Here is a 27990-nt window from a genome sequence, read left to right as displayed (position 1 = left end):
GGTAGGTACATGTTTACCTTTATTTGAGAAAAAAATATTATAACTGAAACAAAGTGATTTTCCACTCATTTCTGCTAAAATTTCCAAAACAGTTTAATGAATTGGACTGGGTCTAGGAACAGCAGCAACTGCAATACTGGGTGTTCCTTACAGCCATGCCAGCAGTCATTACCTACATACATGCAGATGAATTTCCACTAAAAACAGATATCAGTCTGCAAACTAACATTGAATACCCTCCATACAACTGCCATCTTTCAAGTCTTACACACCAGCATTACAAACTGGACATTAAACTTAAGCATCTCAATTTAGGGAATTTATACGGTCATTGAAAGTTAAGTACAATTCCCCTCCATTTATTTGTTAAACTTTTCATTGTTTGATCAGTCTATCTACTCCAGTCTTCCTAATTAGCATTTGTGCCACAGGATCAGAATACTTTATAACCTAAGATATCTTAGATTAATGAAGCCATAGTGATCTTTCCTGAAGTTGTTTATAAAAACCTTCATGTGGAACTGATGATACACATAAGGAAGTATCCACTGAGTCCTTCAAATGATATATTACATGGTTTCCTTCACAAGACATGTATTACTCTCATATTATAAATCAATAAAGTCCAGTCAGAGAAAGTCAGTTTAAAATACTATAGTGGTTTTTGTCACCTAATGTGGTTTAAGGACGGAATGAAAAATAACTCTGAAATAAAATAATTTAAAATTTCTTTATACAAGAAGAAGGTAAGAATACTGATGAATGAGTAGGCTTAAGTGTACTGTTCAGTAATAGCTGATCACTGCACAGCATGTCCACTCATTGTACAGCATTATGTTATCCATTACTAGTCAACAGCAAAATCCATACGTGCACAGCTACAAACTAACACAAGTGTTGCACCAATGTTTATCACACAATGCAGAAAGAACATCTCATGGTATCCTCCCCACACTTACAATGCAGCAAGCATACAGCAAGTCACATTCCACAGGCTCATAACAGAAATAAAATTTGAATGGAAACAAATAAGACAAAGGGAATGTTAAATTTTGAACAGTAAGTAAATACCACCAGGAAACGTAAAGTACAGTAAAGTAAAATAAAATAAAATGAGACAAATGAAAATACCAAACATTACAATAAAACATTTCTACACCATTATGAGACACTTCAGGACATTTTAGAATACTGAAAAATTCTTCATATTTACATACATTTTCCTGTAACATTTTATGCTTGGAGCCAATGTACTGTGCGAGATACTGTTTACAAAATGAACTAGACAAGAAGACAATATAGTTCCTAACATAAATCTCATTAAATTCAGCTTTGTACTTGATCAAAAACTAATTCTTCTCCCTCCGCTTTTAAGAAGTAACTTGAATATATCAAACTCAAAAAATTAAAAGAAGACTACTGCTTTGCCTCAATGCAATAAAACTCTGAGAAACAGAAAGAATATACAACATTAACAAAAAGTGATTATAGCCTAATTTGAATCTTCAATATTTGCCAAACATCTTCCCATGTAATTTCTTAGTAGTCTCTATGTATGGTAACAAAGAGACCAAAGCTGAAGCACACCAGCATCAAGTATGAGAACCATACATGAATCATTTTGAGTTACAACCCCACAGTTCTCTGCAGTTCCAGCATGTCTGACATGCTTTTAATTTCCCTAGCCAGACATCAATACTTCAAGTACTTTGGTTACCAAGAATCCATCAACATCACTGCAATTATATTTATAAAGATCATTCACTCAGTACGATTCTCCCATCTACACATCTCTATTAACATGTCTCACAACCAAAACAGCTTGTCACAGGTCTTCAATGAAGCAGATCAACCAGCCTTTTCTGAGCTGCTTCCAACATGACACAGAGGATATAAACAGGGATGTTTAGAAAAATAAACATAGAACGTTGTCTATTTTGAATTCATCATCATTTGTGAGGGTTTTTTCTCAGCAAAAAAATTTTTCAATACAAATACTTGTCCCACTGCTATCATAAGAATAGCCAGAGTTTCCATTATTGACCACCACATAACACGCTCATTGAGATCTTCAGCACGCTTCCGTCCCTGAGCTTCTTGTAGACGGTGGTGAGTTTGGTAATCAATGATGCTGTTAAGGCTCTTGTGAATCTCCTGAGTTGATGATTCAATCTGAAAAATAATAAAATGGGCATCTTAAAGCAGGAGGAATAAAACCTCAGATAATAACATATTGCTATTGATATCACAGTGAGTGATCTTCCAGTGAACATCTGACACTGAGTAAACTGAACCTCTGTATCCCACAAGCAGGTGTGAAATACAATAATACCAAATTTATTGCAAATTACCTTTATGTTAATATTCATCGAAATTAAATCATCAAATGTTAAACAGAGATTACAATTAATATCCATCAATAGTCATGATATAGGCTTTTTGGGCTTGTGCCATGTCAAGAAAATAAGGTGAAATTCTTGTATTATACAGAACTTTACTTTGGACACTACTTCACGATATCACCATCGCCGCAATACGAGGTTCAATAACCATACTCTGCAATCATCTATATAGCATTTAACGAGCTGTACATCCTGCCACATTCCAAATTTATTCGTGAGTCCTGTGATGGTTATTTCTGTCTAGCACAATAGCAAACTCATCAATAACTTAAAACAAAATATTGTATAATCGACATACTTTGTCCTTGTGGCAGCCTCCTCATGGGAGAAGTTATACTGTTATTGTTATTAATACAATTCTACTGTCAAGATAGTACTACTCACCTACCCTTAGATTAATGTCAGCTGTTGTCAGTCAATACAGTACTGTGTACAATGGATATGATGCAAGTGCATCAGGAATTTGAGCAGTTGCACAACTTATCTGCATTCCTGACATTTGATAATATGCTGAATAAGGACAAAAGGAAAGAACCAACAAATAACTGAGCTTGAATTCCTTACAATGTCTCCATATGGGGAAAAAATTAACCCAGAAAACCCAATGAATGATTATTACTAGTCATTCTAACATACAGACACACGCTTGCAGTATAGCATTATAGAAATGTACTTAACAACTTCCTAGTTTTTTCTAATCATCCAAAAAAGCAATTAGGTACCATACATAACATGTTATTCTTCTTCTGCAATGGACCAGGTGGTTCTTAACTCTGGTGAGTTTTCTTCTTCTTAGCCCAGTATTCCTTCATTCTAGCACTATGGATGTATTTTCCTTCTTGAGTCCATTTCACTCCAACTCCTGGACACACTGATTTAACTGTTAGTGACTGGAGAGTCAGATGTCTAGATTAACTTTCTGAACTTATCTCAGTTGTAAATGTCACAGTGATCAATGTTTATGCATTGTAGGTCTTTCCGAACTAAGACTACTGTTCTATGGTCACATAGTCAGAATGGACAGCCAGAGACTCACTTCAAGGATCTTCAGCACTGTATCCAGAGGGAAAGCAATATAACATGTCATATTATTCAATTATTATAAGAATTATAAGAGAAAACCGCACAAGTTAATGACCTGGAAATGCCCTAATGTTAAAATGGGTGAGTTTCAAATAGACCCTGTACAAATGGATAACAAGTACCACAAAGAAACCTATAATGACAAAGTCCTTCATGGGGTGGACATCGATTCAGACCACCATATTTCAAAGATAAAAATCAAGTGAACCCCAAGAAAGAAATACAAACCACCGAAATCCACTAGGAGGAGGAAATGTGACCCCAGCTACTTAATAAATAATGCATTGTATTCAGAGAGATCCAAAACAAATCTAAGCGACAAACTGGAAACGATTATTGATAAACTGAAAAACAGTGGCGAAGAAATTGCTCCTATTAGAAGGAGAAGGAAACGCCTGGTGGAATGAGGAATGCGATATCGTAATACAGAAAAGGCACAAAGCTTGGATAAATGACCAACAAAAGAAAAATCTCGAGAAGAACTAACCATTGCTAGAAGACAAGCGATCGAAGAAATTAGAAAAATCAAAGGAGACCATCAAAAGTAAAACCTAAGCATCATAGATGAGTCATTCAAACAACATAAGACAAGGGACTATTACAGGACATTTAGACAATATCAAAGTATACTCCACACACACATGATGAAAAATAAACAAGGGAAACTAGCACACAATAATCAAGAGAATGCCAAAATTCTAGCCGATTACTTCAAGGAATTACTGAATGCTGAGGAACCAAAAGAATACTTAGAATTTGAGCCTTATCCAAAAAATAAAACACGCCTAGAAAAGGTTATACCACCAGAGTTCAATGAAGTAATCAAAGCGATTGGTTGGCTCAAGAACTACAAGGCAGCAAGAGAGAATCAACTGGTTGCAGAGCTGTGGAAGGATGCAAATAAACAATGGATTGGATCCAAATAATTACCAGGGGATTTCTTTACTTGATATCACATAAGATCCTGTCCAGAATTATCCTAACAAGAATTCAGGAACAACTCGACCAAGAAGTTGGAGAATATCAGGCAGGATTTCGACCTGGAAGAAGTTGTCCAGATGAAATCATCAGTCTTAAGTGGATCATGAAACATCTAAAGAGTGAGAAACAAAAAGTTATCACTTTTGTTGACTTCAAAAGAACATAAGACAGTATCCATCGTGAGTCATAACTTAAAATCCTTAAGGAATTTGGATTACACCAGAAACTTAACCCTATTGGAATTACCATTAAGAACACTAAATCAAAAGTTAAATTCAGAGGGGAGTTGGCTGAATCATTTGAAATCCGGACTGGACTTTGACTGGATGACGGTCTCTCACCATTACTATTTAACTGCACACTGGAGAAAATCATGCGAGAGTGGACTAAGAAATGCCAACCAAACACTAAGATTGGCAAAAATATCAAACTCAATTGCTCAAAAAATAGTGTGGAAAAGGCTAAACACCAAATCGAAGAACTTGAAAAAATAACAGCAAAAGAGGGACTACAAATCTCATTTGAAAAGATGGAAATGATGCCATCCTTCAAGGTTGAAACACCAACTATCACACTGAATAATAACAAAAAAATTAAGATTGTAAATAAATTAAGTATCTTTGGGAGATTATTACTTGGAACTTAAACAAGAAAGTATCAGTAGAAAATAGAACTAAATTAAAACAAGTACAACGTATCACTTGGCCAACCTACAAGAAGAAATCTCTTGATAAATGCAAAATTCAAACACTACAACTCCGTTATTAAACCTGAAGCAACCTATGCTAGTGAAACACTATTCAATTTGAACACCAAATCAACAACAGATAAATTACAGAAGACAGAAAGAAGAATCCTTATAACAATCATAAACAAAAAAAACACCAACTAGATGGACAATGGCGATTATTACCTAATGAAGTTATATAACAGGAAACTGATTCAATAATAGACACAATGCGGAAAAGGAGGATTGCATTTTTCTGCCATGTATCAAGACTACCAGAAACCAGCGTACGGCAACATTTTTTCAACTACTTTTGGAAAAGTAAAACCAAGAATAGTTGATTTAACCGCAAACAGTACACCATAACTGATGAAGAAAGGGCAGCCAGGTCGGAAAGAATGAAGGTCTGGGAGCAGAAAAAGATACATAAGCCAAATTTGTAGCTAATACTCTTAAGACTTAAATGTACAGGGTCTTTACTTATGCTTTGCAAGGACTTTCTCGCTCGACCTTGGCCACCAGTGACGGTTCAGTTGCCGGCTACCACGCGTGCGTATGTACGGCAGAATACGGTGCTAAAAATCATTATCATGCATTTTACTCAACATGTTTACAGTTTATGCTCAAAATCACTATCATGCATTTTACTCACAATTTTTACAGTTTATGCTGAAAATGTTCCCCATGCGCTGCCAAACATAATCGGCATCTCCTAATGAAGTTTTCGGTTACTCTACCAAGTTCTTCAGCACTGATGGATGCAATTGCAGCTCTTATATTGTGTTTAAGTTGGGATTGTTCCCATAAAATACATTTTTTAACATTCCCCACAAATAAAAATCACATGCCATTAAATCTGGGCTACGAGGGGGCCACAGATTTTTTACTTATGATCCTCGTACCAAACACGCTTCAATAAGGAGATAACGACCTTTACGTCTATTTTTATTGTTTACTGAACCTGTACGTTTGAATCTCTTGGCCAGTTGTTTTATTGACCGATTGATAGGAATGGGTCTACCTGGAAATTTCGCTCGAAACTTTTGTCTTGTGATAGCGCACGATTTTTTGCACTTAATGTAAGTACTGTGTAGATATACACGTTCATGTACATTACAGCACTATACACAATCACAATAAAACACTATACAATATGACAAAGTACGTAGTAGCTTCATTAAACACCCTACTATCTCGGAGCTCAGCTCTCGGCAACTGCAGGAAGTGCCGGAAACCGCGCACGCCAGCGGCCTGTCATCGGCGGTCAAGGTCAAGCAAGAAAGTCCTTGCCAAGCATAAATAAAGACCCTGTACATGGATTGATTAAAGTGCTCCAATGTGGGCATAAAATAATAAATAATAATATATAAGCATAGGTTTACTGGTCTGTTGATAACATGATGATAGCCATGGGGCCTCTAGTTATGTGGAATCCAAACCACAGGGATGAGACCATTTCAAAAATCCACGTGTAGTGGATAGTCATATTTCTCGTGTTATCAAAAATTGTAATGAAGTCTTGAATTTTGGCTTCCAACATGTAGTAATGATAATCATAAAATTAATCACAGCAGATAAAGTAATTTACTATTGAAAAAAAAGAATAACAAAATCAGTATAAAACTAATCTTGTAGTTTTATGCAACCATTGATAGCATGATCAAGGCCATGGAAGCTCCTATTCAAATGGAATCTGAACCAGAAGGACATATTATATAATATTGCTGCCAAACTAAAAGACTCAGGCGGCAGCATGCCGGCCTCTCGCCGCTGGGTTCCGTGGTTCAAATCTCGGTAATTCCATATGAGATTTGTGCTGGACAAAGCGGAGGCGGGACAGGTTTTACTCCGGGTAATCCGGTTTTCCCTGTCATATTTCATTCCAGCAACACTCTCCAATATCATTTCATTCGTCATTCATTAATCATTGCCCCAGGAGTGCGACAGGCTTCGGCAGCCGGTACAATTCTTATCCTCGCTGCTAGATGAGGGCGTCATTCATTCCATTACTGACCCGGTCGAATGACTGGAAACAGGCTGTGGATTTTCATTTTCATATTTTCATTGCTGCCAAACTGACCTGTCTTACTGCATAAACCAATAATAATATCAATAATATTTAATAATGTTTGTTTTAACACCCCACCGACTACTTTTGACGGTTTTCGGAGACACCAATGTGTCAGAATGTTGTCCAGCTGGAGTTCTTCTACATACCAGTAAATCTACCGACACGAGGGTGACGTACTTGAGCACCTTCAAATACCACCAGACTGAGCCAGGATCGAACCTGCCAAGTTTGGACCAGAAGGCCAGCACCACAACCGCCTGAGCCACTAAAAGACTCAGGCGGCAGCATGCCGGCCTCTCACCGCTGGGTTCCGTGGTTCAAATCTTGGTAATTCCATGTGAGATTTGTGCTGGACAAAGCGGTAATCATCATTTCCCCACTCCAGTTTCCCAGGTGTGGTGTACAAGCGCTCACCATCTCCTTCCCTCTTCCTACATCTTCTGTTCCAGTACATCATCCCATTTGTGTCCTCTCTCCTCCACATCTGATCTTACAGTCTCTATCCAGTATTTTCGTGGTCTTCACTTTTTTCTCGCGGATATGCAAGTAAGAAGCAATGCCGATGGAGTGGATAAATCCGTAAGTCTGTCCCTCGTTTAGTTCAGTTCCTCTGAAGGTCGCTAGATGGCATCAGTTGTAAGTCCAGACGCCTTGGCATAGAGAAGCACGTATGTCCGTTGAACCTTGTCTGTGTTAGGCGGGAGTGGTTCTCATTGCTTCGTGTTATGATAATGTGTGGAGTTGCAGAGTTGTTTATTAGCCAACAGTGACGAATTTGTATTGTAACAGTGGAGGGTTTCTTGTGATAAATACCTAACTTAAATTGCAACCAAATCATCCCCTCGACTTCCGTCGTGATCAGCCTCGTTCATTTCAAAAGTACTCTATGAGCTTTGAAGGTTATGTTTACTTGTTTTATCGTTTCAACTGGTGTGATAGGCTATAGCAGTGTTTTCAGCCTAATTGCAAAAGGTGTGGCAACAAGTGTACAACGAATGAGGACCTGCTTCAAGGAGCCAAGACACTGCACAACGATTTCTGGAAAGAGGATTACGCAGCATGCTCTAACTTTCTCATGGGACTGATGAGTTTAATCCCTACTCAGAGAAGTAGAAAGAGGGTTTCAACAACTGAACAAGGGGATGACTCACCAACTACTCGCAATCGTCAGGTAACTGTGGCTTATAGATTACCAACTTATGCAGGCCACGTTAAAGTTTGCAGGAAGGTATTCTGTGGTGTCTTGGGGATATCAGACAATCGCCTGGGTCGTCTAATAAGTAAGAACAAAGAAGGGCAGGTAGTGGAAGGACACAAGAGGGCAAAATCCATGCTCACATACCCATAAATTCAAATATACTGATGAAGATAGGGATCTCATCAAAGCCCATGTGCAGTCTTTTCCAGTGGAGGAGAGACATTATTCTAGGCGTCAGTCGTCTCGGCTTTACTTGAGCCCAGACCTTAATGTCCACAGGATCTATAGGCCTTATAAAATAAAGCATCCTGAACGTCAAATGAGTTACAGATTTATTAGCAGGGTTTTCAAGAAAGAATTTCCGAAGTTCAAATTTCGTCGTCCTCGCACAGATACGTGTGCAACTTGTGATATTTTGAAGCATAAAATAAAATCTACTGAAGGGCCTGAAAAATTTGGTTTAACAGCAAAGCATGAAGTACATCAGCGCAAAGCTGAGAAGGCAAAACAACTACTCAATAGTGATTGCTCCCAGTCCCAATAACCTGCAAGTGCTGCTTGAACAGTGAGTGTAGATATGCAGCAAGTAATGCTCATATACTCACTCACTCAAGCATGTTCTATTGTAGACAGCTTTCCAACTATAACTTGTGTATTCATGTTGGAGATACAAGCAACAGTTACATGTGCATGTGGTACAAAGGCATTGCTGGAAGGGGGAGAAATGAAGTAGCATCATGCATCGTGAAAGTACTGAAATCACAGTTCACCCATAAGAGACACACAATTATCTGGTGCGATAACTGCGCAGGCCAGAACAAAAATCGCATGGTCCTGATGGCTCTAATTTGGTTGTGAAAGACTATTTTGAAACTACTGAACTCAAATTTAGTTTCGGGTCATTCTTACGTGCCTTGTGACCAGGACTTCGGAATCAGTGAAAAGCGGAAACGAATCTGCGGAGCAATGGTTCCAAGCGAGTTGCGAAACGTGGTCTGAGACTGCAAATTCGACAACCCTTTCAATGTAGTTGAGATGGCACTTGAAGATTTTCGTGACTTGTCTTTGGTAAGTGACCAACTTCTGGATACTACCAAGATAAAATAAGCACACTGTCGTGGGTGAAAATTACGGAAAATGAATTCCCTATCATCCTAACTCGACAAACTTTCAACTCAATTGAGCAGTGGAAGCGATACAGGATCTTCAAGAAAAACTAATGCCGCTAATCTTCGAGATCTTCCACCAATCCAGAGTACTCCAGCAATCAATGAGGCCAAGAAGAAGGACTTACTTTCGATGGTGGATTACGTAGATAAGTACAAGGAATTTTACCGCAACATTTGCTTATAATTCAAATTATTTATGCAATCCGATGTCTTTTTTTCATGTTTTTGAACTTTACAATGGTTTTGGTGGGTTCTTGAACTTTACAATGGTTTTGGTATTATTGTTTTAATAAATAAATCATTCAAACAAGAGCTCTGAAACAGTTTTTTGAATAAATCACTCAAACAAGAGCTCTGAAACAGTTTTTTGCTTCTCCTGTTAAAATTGCAGTTTTGGACTTAAGTGCTTTCCCACATCAGCCCCCTCAGTTATTATTGACATTAATTTAATAATTATTATTGTAACTACAATTGATGACTAATTTCTTAGGGAGGTGCCAAAAAATTGTGGAGAATGAAATTGGGCAGTTTTGACACCTCCTTTCATAATTTGGTCATTTACCTTTCTAGATTGGAATTAAGAATTTTATGAGGGAGGTAAAAAGAAACTAAACACATAAGAGACAGTAAATTCATGAAATTGTACATCCTGGGGAACTGCTGGACAAATGGAGTGAATATATTGGAATCCTAATAAATATAAAAGGAAATCATGATACAAAACTGAATCACAGATTTAATTGAGAACTGTGATTAAATATATCAGTATCTAATTTGATTAATGAGACCATATGTATCGTTAGGATTCAATATGATCTACAGAAGTTTACAGTATTATGCTTGCTCTATCTTTTGTACGTATGAGACATACCCAACTCATAAATTACATGAAAACCCATCCAGCTAGTAATGCTTATTGCCACTGTTTTCTGTTCTTTGAAAAATCAAAATGTTTGGTGAATGTCAACTTGTTCTCCTTACATCCAAATTGTTCTGAGACATGGGATGATTCCTATAAACCATGAGAATACTTTCATGTTTAGTGATGTTTTGTTTTCCACGTTTCTTTACAAATTCTCCCGTGATTTCCTTCTGGACTGTATACATGTCCTGGCCATTTCCAGTATTGCATTCTTGCACACCACTCTCCCTTTAAATTCTTTGGATATTTTCAATGAGAATTTCTACTATCTAATTTCCTTAATCTCAAGCTTTTTCACCCTATCCATCTGCAAACAGACCTTCCTGGGCACAATTCTCTTATACCTAAATATCGTTTACTACCTATCAGTTAAAATTCTCTGAAAACAAATAGGCTACTTTCCTTACAGATTTCTAATAATAATAGTAATAATTATGTTTTTACGTCCCACTAACTACTTAATAGTTTTTAGAGATGCTGAGGTACTGGAATTTTGTCCCTCAGGAGTTCTTTTACATGCCAGTAAATCTACTGACACAAGGCTGATGTATTTGAGCACCTTCAAATACCAGCGGACCGAACCAGGATCGAACCTGCCAAGTTCGGGTCAGAAAGACAGCGCCTCAACCATCTGAGCCACTCAGCCCGGCCATACAGATTTTCTGCTTGAATAAATAAGCAATAGATAATCCAACATAAACATGAGAATTCAGTAATCTTTTCACATTCCTGATAGTTTCTTGATAGTTTCTAGATCTTCCTCACTTTCTAACACCTTTCAGGTCTATTTCCAACTCTTGTATCAAAATCACACATTAGCATTATACTAATCTTCATTGTTGACCTTAACATCACTACGGTACCTCATGTTTGCATCTTCACATAGAGAATTCTTGCAACCAACAAATGTATCGTCTTCTCTTTTATTTTCTGTGCCTATCAGAAACAAAGTTGTATGTTATAGTTTCCCTGATATACAATCTCACTCTTACTCTCTGTCCTATCCTTTTTCACAATTGTTAAGAACACCTTGTACTATTCTACCTCTTTTTCTTCGTATTACCCGAATATTGCTCATTCCTAGCACAACTAGTTCCATTCTGTTAGTTAATTTAGCCGCCTATATTCTTCCATAAGTCCCACCGATAATGATAATGCCCCATCATGTTGAATCTCATATAATCGTTATAAACTGGCATATAGCACCTCTACAACTGTTGTAGATTCTAATGGATATCAACGATACAGAATTCTGTCCTGCTCTTTTATGTGCCAGTACATCTACATATGCATTTAAGCACTTGGTGCAAACTGATAGTGTGGGATTCATTCTGCAATTTTAAGCATAGAGGGTAAAGCACCTCAACCAAGCTGGCTATGCAGCAGTCAGTCCTGTTGAATGGAAATATCACTTCTTGATTCTCACAGTTGAGCCTTGTCAAAAACAGCTAGGTCCAAGGTTTGTTCATATATGGCATAAAATCTGTTTCACTGTAATATTAGTCTGAGCATACAGCAGAGTCTCAATTAACCGAGGTTCCATATCATCTGAGCCCAATAAAAAAGTGATCATCTCTCCATCAGCACCAAACAATTCAATTGTTTCATGGTTCAAGTCTAACAGTTCTCTTCTGATCGCTATTACATTGAACAGAAAACGCAACAACTCTATTGTTTTGGCTTTATCTGTCAGTACCGCAATCATTATGTTGGCAATTGGTCAAATGAGTAGAAAAAGGAAACCTGCTGGTATCAAAGAATCCATGCTGTGATGGGTCTGTACTGACTAAAAGAGTCCTACAAGTGATTATGTATGATTTTCTCTGCCACTTTCATTAAAAGTGAAAGCAGCACTACTGGTCTGTAATAACACCTTATCTTTCTTGAAGACAGGGATTACATAACACTTTCCACTCGGCTGGAAAACACCCACACTTAAATGATTTATTTATAACTAGCTGATGTACCCGTGCTTCGCTATGGGATTCTCAGAAAGACTGACTGTGGTTTTCCTAACTGAAGTCAATATAGGTCATTACAAAAACGTCAGTAGAAATGTAGCGATTAAAAGCAATGTTATCATATAAAATACTCGATCAAATGAAAAACCCCACATTTCCTCACTTTTAATGAACAGTACAACGGTGTCAATCTACAGTACAATGTTCCAGAGCTGGAATGACCAGGCCGCAGACAACCGTGAACACTTCTCTGCCATTATTCCGTTAAATATGCACACTTCTCATTCCAATCAGTGCCTCAGAGTAGGGATTGAATAGCTCGAATGCTATGATGAACTAGTGTGTTACATACCAGTAGTACAGGAAAATTTGTGAAACAGAGGAATGGCATGCTAAAGAAGAAAGTTACCTAACTCCCCAGCTAATTCCCGTCAATATTTAGGCAGACTGTTACACTCGTACGACAGGGCGAGTTGGCCGTGTGGTTAGGGGCGCGCAGCTGTGAGCTGGCATCCGGAAGATAGTGGATTTGAATCCCACTGTGGGCAGTCTTGAAGATGTTATTCTGTGGATTCCCATTTTCACACCAGGAAAATGCTGGAACTATACCTTAATTAAGGCCAAGACCGCTTCCTTCACACTCATAGCCCTTTCCTATCCCACCGTTGCTGTAAGACCTAACTGTGCCAGTGCGACGTAAGGCAAATTTTTAAAAAATACTCGGTACGCAGCAGTAATCCTATCTATCGGAGATTAGTGGCAACAGAAGATAAAGCACATCACAACAAACAATGGTCAATGTAATGTTATTGTTGATAATTTTTCTGAGCTATATTGTAGGCCTCCACATTTAGTTTTCTTTCGACTCTGTGATCTTAGGCCGTCTTATAAAATTATTTATAGCGTAGACTGTAGTTCCTTATTCTCCGACTTTACATACCGATTTTCATTAAATCCTGTCTACCCATTTTCTCATGACGCGGGGCTGATAAGGACTTGGTAACAAAAATCCAAATTCATTAATATCTCTGATCATAGCCGGTATGGTAACAATGTATAAGACAAATGATCGGAAATAAAATACTATATAACTTTAGTTATGTAGTATTTATCAATACGACCACTAATAACAATTATTTGGGAATTAAATTTTAGGCCTATCCCTAAACTACCATTTCATTCAGCGTGAATCAAATTATCTAGGCAATAGCCTAGATTACAGAGACTTATTCCCCGACTTTGCATACCGATTTTCATTAAGATAGGACCACTAATAACAAATATTTGAGAATTCCATTGTGGGCCTTCCCATAAACTACCATTTTCCTCAGCACGAATACAGTTATTTGTGGCCTAGATTGTAGCGACTTATTCCTCGACTTCCCCTACCAATTTTCGTTAAGATACGACCATTAATAACAAATATTTGAGAATTAAATTATAGGGCTTCCCCTAAACTACCATTTCAGTCAGCGTGAATAAAATTATTTATGGCTTAGATTGCAGCGACTTATTGCCTGACTTTGTATACCAATTTTCATTAAATTCTCTTCAGCCGTTTTCTCGTGATGCGTGTACATACATACGGATAGAAATTACGGAAAAGTAAAAAGGGCATTTCCTTGTTACTGGTGGGCATGACTGATACAGAAATACCATGCTTTTTAAATTCTGAGCAATGTACAGACAAAACTCTTATTTTATATCTATATATATAGACTTCACATAGTGGAATTGCTAGTTGGGAAGCACATCCATGAAGGATGATGCCAGGTATCTCGTCAGGCCCACATGATTTGTTTATATCTACCCCTTTAAACAACGAGCATCATCAACAAGCAGCAAGATATCTACCAATGACAGGATCCCTGTCACTTCTGTGACAGAAGTTTGGACAGACACTGGATCTATTGAAAATGGGAGAGAAAAAGTTGCATTGCAGGGCTCAGAAGAATGGTACTTTTCATAAGTTTACGCAAATGTGTTTAGAATTTATATTTTTTGTGGATTTCCATTCCTTTTATTAGCATAGTGGGAGGCAGATGGAAAGTTTTATTATTTAAAAAAAATTCCAAAAGCACTTAGGGCGTGTGATGACATCTTCAACCAAACTAATGTTTTCCCTGTACTTAGCAAACTGCAGTTTTTTTACATTCACATTGTAATGTGGAAAACTGCACCTGATCTTTTGTATTTACTTCTCCCTCTTTCTTTTTCCTTCAATTTCTGGATTAGTTCTGAGTCTACCAAGATGGATATTTTCTGACGTTAATTTTTCGAAATGGTACACTGTCTTTTAATGACCGCATATAGTAAGTCATAAAAAGTGCTCATAGCTTCATCCAGAGAGTGGGATTCTTTAATCATATCCCAGGGGCACAGGGATAAAAGGTCCCTCATTTAAAAAAAAAAAATCAGCTTTCTTCCATGCAAATATGACTGTTTTGCGGTTTGAAGCAACATGTCCTTGGCATAGGCAGGAAGATTTCGATGGCTTGGTGATCACAGTGAATTAAATTTTCAATTTTGACACACTCTTCTCTCCCAAGTACAGTAGAACCTCGATAATTCGAAATCGGTTAATTCAAAATCCCGCCTAATTCGAAGAAGCTCTCGTTCCCGGAAACATGAGATACAGTTTTGCATGTTATTTCAATTGTTTAATTCGAAATACGGATAATTCGTAATTCGAAATACAATGTCGGCCACATTACCGAAATTCAGACTTTTAATTCGAAACTGCCTTTACATTTTAAAACAACAGTATGTTTACAGAGTAATTTCAACTCGAAATTTATCCGCTCCGCGTCATAATAGAACGCGCTTTCCGGAACGTGGAGGGGTAGCTTTCTGCACTTACACTCACTTCGGTGGGTCTACAGTGCGCTTCATGATTGCTAAGTTGAATCATCGCCCTCTACTATGACTGCGCTAGTAGAGGGCGATGGTTGAATGAAATCGGAATTGAACCTTTTAAGGAACGCCGTAATATCACGCAACAGGCAATGTGCGGGAAAAAAGAATCCGCGAACACTGGCGATACCGACAGTTGACGAAAAAACGTGGCTCATATGATAAATTCGTAGGCACCGAACAATATTGTCATTGCCGGTGAAACTGCATTGCTTTATTTTAATGCGAGCCCAAACGGTCTTATGGTTTTAAAGAAGAAATTGCCAGCCGGGAAATCGTACAAGTGTGAGGTATGGGGGTCATAGTAGTGCGTTGCAATGCACATGGAAGCGAGATACTTTATCCCCTCGTCATAGGAAAGTTCGATAAGCCACAATGTTTTAAGAGCGTCGGGCACTTTCCATGCCAGTACAAAGCATCTATAATAAAAATGCAAACAGTACAGAAATCCTAAAAATAAGGCATTTGCACAGGGGAACTGGCATATTTATCCTCGTCTTTGAATTGTGCGATATTTTTTCTTTCGTTGCGTGAGGTTATGTTTGTCAGTGATTTATCCAAGTGCATTATTTGAACATTGTAAATGCACCTTGTTGGATATATTTCGGAAATAGTTTTTTCCATGGCATTTGGAAGGTTTAAACTGTGAATCTAGGTGATTGCATGTATTAATGGATCTTACAATACTTCGTGACGCGGCAAGTGTTTACATTTCTGAAGTACGAGAAAAGTGCCATGGCGGGAAATCGTACAAGGATAGTGTCATAGAAAAGTTCGATTTTAAGGGCATCGGTTACTTTCTGTGTAAATACAAGGCATCTAAATGCATACAGTATAGTAATCCAATTAATAAAGCACCTGCACATGGGAGACAGCATAGATTTCTCCTCGTCTTCGAATCGTGCTTTTTTTCCTTTCTTTCGTTGCGTGAGGTTATGTTTAGCAATCAGATATCCGAGTGCATTATTTGAATACTGTAAATGCACCTTCTTGGATACATTTTGGAAATAATTCTTTTTTCATGGCATTTGAAAGGTATAAACTGTGAATCAAGGTTAACTGCATGCAGTAACGGGCCTTAGAATATTTCGTAACGCGGCAAGGGTTGGTACTTCTGAATTGCGAATTGGCGGTTAATTCGAAATCACGTAATTCGAAGTCCGATTTTTGAGTCCCAACGACTTCGAATTAACGAGGTTTTACTGTAATTCGTTTGGGACTAAAATTAAGTCTAGAAAGTTATCATTCCTAGTAGGGAAATCACAAATCTCAGATCGAATTCAGTAATAATTTCTAGAAATAAGAATACCTCCTCGCTTCTCCGTTTGATAATGTGTAGGACTTTTGACGACTCATCAGTTTTCCAAGCTAATTGGCACAAGTTAAAATCACCACACACAATGACAAGTGTCTCGTGTGTTGAGAACAGATGTAATGTTTCCCAATGTCTGACGTAGGTCTTTAAGCTGATCGTTCACTTCATCCGGAGGCAGGTAGCAGCACACAATGAACCCAGCACAACCAGGTTGAGAGTTAACTTTCACTACTTGACACTCCCAATTCTCAGCAAGCTCAAGCTTCGACACTGGTCCAAGGTCAGGCTTCACAGCCAGTAGAACACCTCCCTCATCCAGTTTGGAAGTTTGCATTGAATTTCTGTCCTTACAAAATACAATGTAACTGTCTGTTAATATTTCAATATCGGCTACTGTTTCGTTAAGCCAACTTTCGCTGATACAAATACAGTCATAACTTAGTTCCCTTCACTTAGTTCAGTTCCCACTTAGTCACCATAGACCTATCTTAGAAACAGGAATATATATATACCTCAACTAAAATCACATCCTAAACTGAAATGGAATTTCCCAAAACAGTACTTCTTTAAGATGTACATTCTGTATGTTCTTATTAACACTTTATATTTCACCATTTTAACAGTGTTTTGTTCTTGCCATTCTTATTTCACTTTACAATAAGTAAATAAGCAGTCTTCACTCCCTTATCTACCAAAATATTCCCAGGGAGGATTTTGGCGTCAATAATCAGCAGTTACTGCAGTATTATAAAAGAGGATTCTCTCTTAGTCTAGTCTAGTCTAGTGCCAAGGACAGTGAATTCTCACACTTAGAATGAAATGAAGGTTACACACCTAGCACTATGCACATTATGGAAGGCACGGTTATGTTTAGTTGCAACATTCACTGTGAACAAATATTTTCGAAAGCAGGTCTGGTTTTATATGAAAAAATATTTATTTCAACAACATATTTAAATTAAATTTAGTGTAATGGCTATTTAGTTGACTCCAAATTCTGGGGATATTGAGCCTGTCTCTTACCCAGGAGGCCCCAGGCTCAATTCCCAGCCAGGTCAGGGACTTTCACCTAGAACTGAGGGCCGGTTTTAAATCCACTTGGCCTATGCGAGAATAATTGAGATGCTATCTAATGGTAAGATAGATGCACCGGTACAGAAAACCAAGAATAGTGGCCAAGGAAATTTGTTGCACCAACCACGCATCACCTTGTAAGCTGCAGGGTTTTGTGCTGAGCAGCAGTAGTTTGGTAGGCCAGGGCCCATCAGGGCTGTAGCACCATGGGGTTTGTTAGCAAACTACCAACCTCTCTGCTAGGCCACTTACATATGATTTCTAAATCGGCTCCCAAGGTAGGTCTATTTAAATCTAATGTAATTGTCATCTGTCAACATTTACATTCCATATCCAGATCAAGTGAGATTCTTCCAAAATTCAACAGCTGCAATGGCTTTATCATTATTTTCAAACAGATCTTGAATAGTGCAGGATTCACCTAGTCTCTGAAGACAAGACAAGACATGTCAGATTTTGGATGTTACCGGTATGCCATTCACTCGGTATGTTGATCCCACAGTCAACGGTCCCCACTTCTGACAGTTGGTTTTACCTTTTGGGACCCTTACTCAGTTTAGTGACCTCAACACTAAATAAGGGAGGTCCTTCAAACAGGCAAGTTCTTTGATGTTCAACTTCAAGTTTCAGCCTTTCATTTTGTGATGCAGCTGCTATGTGGGGGACGTTTGAGGGGCTTGTGACCTTAGGTTGATAACAAAATTTCCTTCCTTATAAACAGAATTGATCTTTGTAGAGGAGGTAATGTTGCTTTCCTTTTCCGAGGACTTCTTGCAGAGTTTTATTGCTTCCTAAACATCCAAATCGAATTCTATATGTAAGAATTGGACAAAATAGGACCGCAATTAATAAAATGCTGAGTTTGTCATTTCACACCGACTGTTATTAAATGCATTATTCGAACATGCCACAATTCTACTTGCTGGTATTACCCAAACAGATTTACAATCGCACAGAAAAAGGAAATATAACACTAGTGATTTTAATAATACGGCAGTGGCAATAACAGTAATAATATGAAGTTTGAGAAGAAAATTATGTGTAGTGCAGAAAAATCAGTCAAAGTGTAACTGTGAGAAAAGTGTTGTTAATAAGAGTGTTGCTCAGAACTTTAGAAATTTTCAACTAAATCAAGAGAACCGTAAAGCTCAGGGTCGAAGATATTCGAGTACTGACAAAAGGTTTGCCTTAGCTTTGCATTATTGTTCACCTTAGTCATACAGGTTCATGCAAAAGCATTTTTCTTTGCCCAGTACCAGGTCATTAAGAAGCCGGTTACAAAATGCTCAACTGGAACCCGGAGTAAATAAAATTGTTCTAAGCTTGCTGGAATTAAAAACTAAGAAAATGAGAAGGGAGGAAAAGGTTATTTCACTGGTACCCTTGATGAAATTTCCATCAAGTCATCACTGTCATATGATCCTCAGAAGGATCAACTGGAGGGCTATGAAGATTTTCGTGTTGATACTTCTGTACAGCCAATCACAGCTCCTATGCACCAACAATGTAACCAGGCTATGGTATTCATGATTAAAGGTTTGTACCTCAATTACAAACAAATAATTGGGTACTTCCTAACAAACAATGCTATGACAGGACACTACATCAAAGAGCTGGTGCTATTTATTGTCAGTCAACTTCAGGCAATAGGGTTAGTCCCTAAAGCAGTTGTGTGTGATCAAGGGAGTAATAATATGAATGTGAAGAAACTGTTAGGTGTGACTGCAGAGAAGCCATTCATTGAGGTAAATGAGAAAATTTATTTTTTTCATGATCCACCTCACTTAATCAAGTCAGTGTGAAGCAATCTGAAAAAGTATGACTGTTTCTAGTGGTAAAATATGAAGTTGGTCTCTCATAACAGAATTTTACAAGGGCTCAAAAATGATTCCAAGGTTAGCCCCAAAGTTAACAAAGAAATGTATCACACTTCCCCCCTTTTCAAATATGAGAGTATGTTTAGTCACCAGGGTCCTCAGCCATTCTGTAGCTTCTGGAATGCTAGTTCATGTATCATTCAATTCTTTGCAATCAAGAGCTGCAAACACCGCAGAGTTTATAGAAATGTGTGATACTTTGTTTAATATTTTTAATTCTGCAAGTCTCAGTAGCCCTAAAGAGTACAGGAGACCTTTAAGCAATGACTCAATGCATATGAAAAAGCTGGATGAAATTTGTGACTGTCTAAAACAACTCAAAGTTTTGAATAACTGCAAAGGCAACCCTCTTTGTATTCAGGGTTGGATAGACATAGTGATGGGTCGCGTGATGCAAAGCTCCCGATGCATTCTGAGCAAGCGATGCAGTACGTGCCTCATGATGCTATCTCGATGCCGTATAGTGACGTCAGGCGCATGAGTCCTTTGTCTCGAGGCAGTGCTGGGAAACGTATCGAGAGCTCTCGATGCATTTCGAGCAAGTGATGCAGTCCATGACTCGTACCTGTAATCCTATCTCGAAGTTTAAATCGGGACATCATGCGCATGTTATCCCTCGACTATACTACGCCTGCTGATCAACTAATGACGTCTCCGAAAATCTTAATAAGTAGTTAGTGGGACGTAAAGCAAATAACATCATTATAACAATTAATGACGATACGCCCACTTCTTTTTAATCTACTCGCAGTCAACTTACGTATCTGTACTTCCTGTATTTTACTTATGCATTGTCCGCTGCCACGGCGAAATGGTTATCGTGCTGGCGTTTGGTCCAAGGGCTTCCGGCTTCAATTCTCGGCTAGCTAAATTATTTTATTCTTCATTGATTAGTTCCTATGGTTCGGGGACTGGGTATGTGAAATAAATAGTAATGAAGAGTGTGACATATTTTTAACATTTTATTGAAACCATTTCTTTCACGACGCATCGAGTTATGTAATAATTTGAACAGAAAGGCAAATATACCGGTAATGGCATAAAGATACTGGTGTATGTGTGCAAGTATCTGAAAAGGGACTCGTTCTCGGGTTAAGTCACATTCTGGACCATCGATACTTTTATATAAGTATGGTAACAAATTGATGGTTTCCATGAAAAGGATCATTCAAGACCAGCCACAATATTATCTGACCTGAAGGCACATACACAGCATGAAGCCGAACTCCGTCGACAAACTTTCGGAAACTGGTGAGGGAAACCTTCTGTTTATATTGGTGGAAGGTACCCGTGGTCTCCGGTGGCTCGTTATAGAGTAGAACCGGTAATTGAATTATGATTTATTCGGTTTTATTACCGCAAACAACCTTATTTCTGTGGAAATATCTTCACAACAGAGAAAGAGCCTGCAATATTCAATAACCAAAACGTACAACACAAAACCCAGAGTAGCAAAGCCTTAATATGTAATAACCAAAATGTACAACACAAAATACAGTAATGCGATAACCCACTGTAGAAACACGTACACTTTTATCACAGTGTGTTCAATATTTTCTGTCAGTGTACTGTTTTAAAGGTGAAAATTCCATGTCGTTGGTTTCCAGCACGTTAAAGAACTCCTGCGGGACATAATTCCCACACCCCGGCGTCTGTCAAGAACTAGCATTTAGGACGGACGTAAAACAAACATTATTATGAGTACTATTTTCAGTGCAATACAGATACAAAGCTAACTGATCTGATGACATGGCCACGAGGTAATCAAGTTTGTTTACATTATGATTGGTGTATATTGCAAATGTTCAAGTGGAAGAGATTTTATTATATATTGGTTATTTTTTATGTTCAGTAACGTTACAATTACTTCTGTTCTGCACGAACAGGCGTGTGTTTGGTAGCCGAAACTCCGATTGCAAAACAAAAACAAACAAAATTATTTGAAGAGAAGATTCGAACCACCACAAAACGTAGCGGAGGATAATACCCAACGATGCTATTTAGCCAACTGAGCCATACTAACAGCTCGAGTTCAATGTTTGCTAATCATTTCTGTTTCTACCATATTCGTCCTGGCTGAGGCCCAATTGGAGCGTGCCTCGAGATGCATCGAGATAATGACGTCAGGCTCGAGTATCTCAAACGAGAGTTATGCCAATCCCTACGTAGACCTCGAAGATGCAGCGAGAGTGGTGACGTCAGTCTCGAGTATCTCGAACGAGAGTTTTTCCCACCACTAGATAGACAATATTTCTGTACTGAAACTATTGTGGTCTGAATTATGCCTTAGTTTTGCATTATTGTTCACCTTAGTCATACAGGTTCATGCAAAAGCATTTTTCTTTGCCCAGTACCAGGTCATTAAGAAGCCGGTTACAAAATGCTCAACTGGAACCCGGAGTAAATAAAATAGAATATCAGGAACATTTGAGATAGTTTTTGTCAGAAAGCACACATGGGATTATTTGCTAACAAGGAGGCTCACACAGGACTGCATTGAAAACATTTTTTCCATCATCAGAGCACGAGGAGGTAACAATGTAACCCCAGATGCAACAAAATTTTGCAGTGCCATAAGGAGTGTTATGATAAATCAATTGCTCTGTGCTTCTGATGACAGCAATTGTGAATCTGATGTTGCAGATTTTCTACTGACTCATAATGATGTGATGAAGTGCAATTTTGAGGCTAATGTCACTCAACAGTGTGAGTTAAGTGATCAGGTAACTGATTATGACCATGATATAATACAGGAAAATGCAGACCATTATGTCATGGGCTGGGCATGTAGCAAATTTCCCCATGCTGGGTGTAGGGATGTATTGTCACCTTATGATAATGATTATAGCATGGGAAACTTGCACATAAAAATGAAAAAGTATGACAATTGTAAAATGATGTTTCCATATATTTGTGGGGGAAAAGTTAGGTGCTAAAATATCAGGAACATTTGAGATAGTTTTTGTCAGAAAGCACACATGGGATTAAAAGGAAATTAACTGACAGGTTTTTTGTCATTGAATTAATGTAGTGTAGGCATATGTAACAGCTGTGTAAAATTACTGACTGACAAGTTTTTCAAAGTCCTTATAAAGGCATATGTGAAAAGAACCAATGACTAAAAATACCAAGTTGAAAAAGATACTGCATAATTGATTTGCTCTTGAAGACTGTAGGCCCTAGTCATAACATGACGATCTAATGTTTTAATTAGATAATACATTTGTTTTATTCTTATCTCTGGTTCATTCAGATCAACATCCACCTTTTCCCTTTTAAAAGAACGCAAACGTCTTAAAATCTGTATTTCGTTGGGTTGGAAGTCGAAACGTGTAGTGTTTGAATAGCGCGTTATGTTAGTGTTCCCTGCGAGCCACTAGATGGCAGCACTACGCGCTGTCGCCGCTGCTCTGCGTGTTAAATGAGGAGAGTTTCCACTATTATCATATTAAGCTATTTGCTAATACTAAAGAAGTATTGAAATTTACCAATGATAACAATGACCTTTACAGTAAGATAGAAAAGTTGAAAACTAGAAAAGCAGCTGGAATTGATAAGGTTTCGGGGGGATATAAACCTTATCTGAAGTACTAATTTGATGATTACTTGCATGAATGAGGTATACCAAATGAATGGAGAGTTGCTATAGTACCCCTGTGTAAAAAGGAAAGGGTGATACACATAAAGCTGAAAATTACAGGCCAGTCAGTTTGACATGCATTGCATGTAAGCTTTGAGAAAGCACTCTTTCTGATTATATTAGACATGTTTGCAAAATTAATAACTGGTTCGATAGAAGGCAGTTCAGGTTTAGGAAAGGTTATTCCACTGAAGCACAACTTGTAGGATTCCAGCAAGATATAGCAGATATCCTGGATTCAGGAGGTCAAAAGGACTGTATCGCGTTTGACCTATCTACTGCATTTGATAGGGTAAATCATGGGAGACTACTGGCAAAAATTAGTGCAATTGGACTAGAGATGGAGGGAATGGGTGGCTATATTTCTAGAAAATAGAAATCAGAGAATTAGAGTAAATGAATCTTTATCTCACCCTGTAATAATTACGAGGGGAATTCCTCAAAGAAGTAGCATTGGACCTTTATGTATCATATATATCATATATATATCATTATATATCAATGATATGAGTAAAGAAGTGGAATCAGTGATAAGGCTTTTTGCAGATATTCTGTACAGAGTAATAAATAAGTTACAAGATTGAGAGAAACTGCAAAATGACCACGATAATGTTGTGAGATGGACAGTAGGCAATGGTATGATAAACAGGATTAAAAGTCAGGTTGTGAGTTTCACACACAGGAAATGTCCTCTCAGTTTTAATTACTGCGTTGAGGAGATGGAAGTTCCTTTTGGGGATCATTGTAAGTACCTAGGTATTAATATAAGGAAAGATTTTCATTGGGGTAATCACATAAATATGATTGTAAATAAAGGGTATAGATCTCTGCACATGGTTATGAGAGTATTTAGGCATTGTAGTAAGGATGTAAAGGGGAGGGCATATAGGCCTAAGTCTCAGGTAAGACCCCAACTAGAGTATGGTTCCAGTGTATGGGACCCTCACCAGGATTAATTGATTCAACTGGAAAAAATCCAAAGAAAAGCAGCTCAATTTGTTCCGGCTGATTTCAGACAAAAGATTAGCGTTACATAAATGTTGCAAAGTTTGGGCTGGGAAGACTTGGGAGAAAGGAGACAAGCTGCTCGACTAAGTGGTATGTTATAGATATTGATTCCCACAGGGAACCTGAAATATTTCCAAGCTGTCAGTGGAGAGATGGTGTGGAATGACATTAGTAGACGAATAAGTTTGAGCGGTGTCTTTAAAAGTAGGGAAGATCACAATATGAATATAAAGTTGGAATTGAAGGGGCAAATATTTGTTTATAGGAAGGGGAGTTACAAATTGTAACAACTTACCAAGGGAATAGTTCAATAAATTTCAAATTTCTTTACAATCATTTAAGAAAAGGCTAGGAAAACAACAGATAGGGAATATGCCACCTGGGCGACTGCCCTAAATGCAGATCAATAGTGACTGATTGTTAGAGGATACATTATTATGAATACTAGGCTACTCAAACTTGTATCCTTCTGCCACATGAAATAATAATAATAATAATAATAATAATAATAATAGTAATTGTAATGTCATAACATTTAATTTATACAAAGTTTCAAATAGACTAATATTAAATTTTGTATGAAATAAGTAGTGCTGAGCTTTTTTATTTTTGTTTGAGTGTATTTGAGATGCTAATCTAGCTGTCTGAGACACTACTGACAAAACTGTTTACCATGAGTGCTTCCACGCAGTGATACTATTGACAAATCAGTTGGTTGCTACATATGCACCTTTTTAGATCCACATTCCAGTTATTTCAGATGCTATCATTTGCTGTCTTGTGATAGTCTACAGAACCTTTCACTTCATATTTACAGCTTATAAGTTGAGAGTACATGTGTACAAAATGTGACCTAATGTATTATATGGAACCAATAGAAGACAGAATGTGAAATTGACTTACGGACTTAATGTAGAATGAAGAAAAGTTGTGTAAAAATAACTCAGCACAGAAATACAGAACACCTGGTAAGAAAACTGTGAGTCACTGCAGGTAGAACGATGAGGAACAGGGAACGGTTGCTGAGGAGTGTGGAAATAGGAGGAAAGGGTAATGTAGGAAAGAGAAATATAAAGTAGAGGATAGAAAAAAAAAGGTGGAACAGAGTCATGGGAGGAAGAAAAGGGAGGAGGAAGGAACATAGTTTCTACAGTCGTCAGGAAAGATAGGGGAGACCAGGAGAAGGGATCAAATGAGGTAGGTCAGGTTGAGGCTCTGGTCATGAAGGATTCCACTGTTAGACATGTGGAGAAAGTGTGTGTGGAGGAAAGGGAACCAAGGTAAAGTGTTATTCAGGAATTAGCTTAAGGCAGATGTTGAGGAAAGTAGAAGAGAAGCAGGAGGGAAGTTTTTCACATTGGTACCAACAGCATAAGGAAGCAGATATAGGCATAAGCACCAACACAGTAGGTGATGTGTGGGATCTGGCAAATGCAGCATGGATAAAGTTTAAGGGAAACTGAGACTTATCAGTGGAATACTGTGAAGGGATACTGACTAGGTGATCGGGGATTTAAACAAGACTATGAAGTGGGTATATGGGAAACTGGGTATTAAATTTCTAGATTCTAACGCGTGGGTAGGAGATTCGGATCTGCACTCAGAAGGCCTTCATTTGAACCACAATGGTACGTATAGGTTAGAAAGTTTAAGCAGAAGATTTATAGGGAGGTACATTCTAGGAAACGGGGTGGACTAGGGAGTGGCGATAAGGGTACAGGGATCCGGAAGTGTAATAAAGTTATTGGTTTTACGTCCAACAAACTACTTTTTCAGTTTTCAGAGGCAGCATCTGGAAGTGTGGCCCCGTTTCATGTCAGATTGGCCTGGACACTGGACAAAATGTAAATTAATGGGGACTACCCATTCAATTCTCTTTTTAAAAACCAGAGCACGAAATTAAACATATAATCAATGACATGCTGAATAAGAAGGGATGTAATAAAAGAGTTCAGGTACCTAATTCACAAAGGTATCCTTCCCTTTTTAGCATTTAAGAAATGGTGCTTGATTCAACATACAACCTGGGAAAACAGCATCAGATCATAACAAGTTGTTGATTCTCACAGCAGCTTGGTACAGAAAGGAAACTTCTTGACAAACATGAGGAGTGCTGTGCTGTGCTGTTCAGACTGTTGAGGCGTAGGCCTTCTGACCCCAACTTGGCAGGTTTCATCCTGGCTCAGTCCGGTGGTATTTGAAGGTGCTCAAGTACATCAGCCTCATGTCGGCAGATTTACTGTCACGTAAAATAACTCCTGCAGGATTAATTTTCGCAGCTCTGCGTTTCCAAAAATCATAAAAGTATTTAGTGGGACGTAAAGCCAATAATATGAATATTATAAATTTGCTAAGTGCATCACTGCTGAAACTGTGTCTTGAATACAGCACCATATTTAAAAGAGCATCAACTCCTAATACTTATGAATGAAAATATGTAATTCAGTTTTAAACTAAACTTTCAAGCAGTCACTTGTAACTATTTCTTCTCTCCCATTTAAGCAGGAATTCTGAAAACTGGACTGATTCTGACTTGAGGCACCTTGCTTGGAAGATGTTCTATCTATACATTTAATAAATGGAAAATATATAGGCCTACAACATGACCTGCTTCATATAACATTTATACCATGCACTACAGAAATGTCAAACTCTCTCAAACACATTCACAGCATTGTAGTAGAACCAGATAGATTAATAAATAAGACTTTTTTTAATCCGTGCCTCTTTACCACATTGTATATATCTCTTTATTTATCATGGCATGTATATTACTGTTTTATCCTTTGTTACTGTAAATATGATTATTGACGTGTCACATATCACGGTATGATCAGTTGGACGAAATACAATACAATACAATACTTACTTGTGTCATAACAGTCACGTGTTCTCCAATACCCGGGAGAGGCTGCTCATCACCTACTTGAAAATCCATATACACTAATTTATGGGAAAATGTGGAAAACTCATTGCTAAAACAAGCTTTATAAACACCACTTATTAGTGGAGTAAACGTGTGGCTGTCAAACTGAGATTTCACTTGTCTGTAGATAATTTCTCTATTTGGTGCTTCCAAAGTCACATCAACATCATATTGGCCTCCAGTAACAACCTAAAGAAACGGCAGGAAAGACAAAATTTAGGTTAAGTAGATAGCAGAGACCCCTCCCTCTTTCACAAAACGAAACATACATATAGTATACACAGACAACGACAGTTTAATGCTACAAATGTAATTAACTCACTTGGAACTCCAATGTAGACGTAACATTCTTTTGTATCTCTTGAAAAAAGCATTCTTTAGCATTGTCGGGTAACTCAAAAGTTAACTCTACACCGTCCGCCAAATATATACATAAAGTAATTGTTGACAGTAGAGTCCATACAGACCTATGAGACATTTTTTACTCTGTCAAACTAACATTTAATTTTATAAAGTTATAAAACAAAAAATTATTACACTGTCGGCTAAAATACGTAATTTTTGAAACTCACTCCGCCAGCAGCGACCCTAACGTGGCCGGAAACAGATTATTTGTCACCACACAGCCATCTATTGCACTCAACCGACCAATGCCACGAATTACAACGTTTTCAACGCCTGCTATAGACACTTCCTTTGGCAGCATGCACAAACTCCGACAGC

At 37.9% G+C, this 27990-nt stretch overlaps 1 protein-coding gene across 1 annotated transcript; it reads right to left on the bottom strand.

Annotated features, from left to right (window-relative positions):
* Positions 1 to 27990, bottom strand: p24-1 (p24-related-1). Its single transcript, XM_067158599.2, has 3 exons — positions 27590 to 27990; positions 27211 to 27456; positions 1 to 2172 (listed from the first exon to the last, which is right to left on the bottom strand). The coding sequence occupies exons 1-3, from the start codon at positions 27743 to 27745 to the stop codon at positions 1933 to 1935; spliced, it is 642 nt and encodes a 213-aa protein (XP_067014700.1). The 5' UTR covers positions 27746 to 27990; the 3' UTR covers positions 1 to 1932.

Source organism: Anabrus simplex, chromosome 1, assembly GCF_040414725.1.
Source record: "Anabrus simplex isolate iqAnaSimp1 chromosome 1, ASM4041472v1, whole genome shotgun sequence".
NCBI classification, from domain to species: Eukaryota; Metazoa; Arthropoda; class Insecta; order Orthoptera; family Tettigoniidae; genus Anabrus; species Anabrus simplex.
The sequence above is the reverse complement of the archived record's forward strand: the minus strand, read 5'-3'. Positions and strand labels throughout refer to the sequence as shown.

Coding starts and splice junctions, on each gene's coding strand:
- p24-1 (XM_067158599.2), bottom strand. CDS start 27,745: ATGTCTCATAGGTCTGTATGGACTCTACTGTCAACAATTACTTTATGT. Junction 27,457..27,589: donor CGTCTACATTGGAGTTCCAA/GTGAGTTAATTA, acceptor CCGTTTCTTTAG/GTTGTTACTGGAGGCCAATA. Junction 2,173..27,210: donor ACGTGACTGTTATGACACAA/GTAAGTATTGTA, acceptor ATTATTTTTCAG/ATTGAATCATCAACTCAGGA.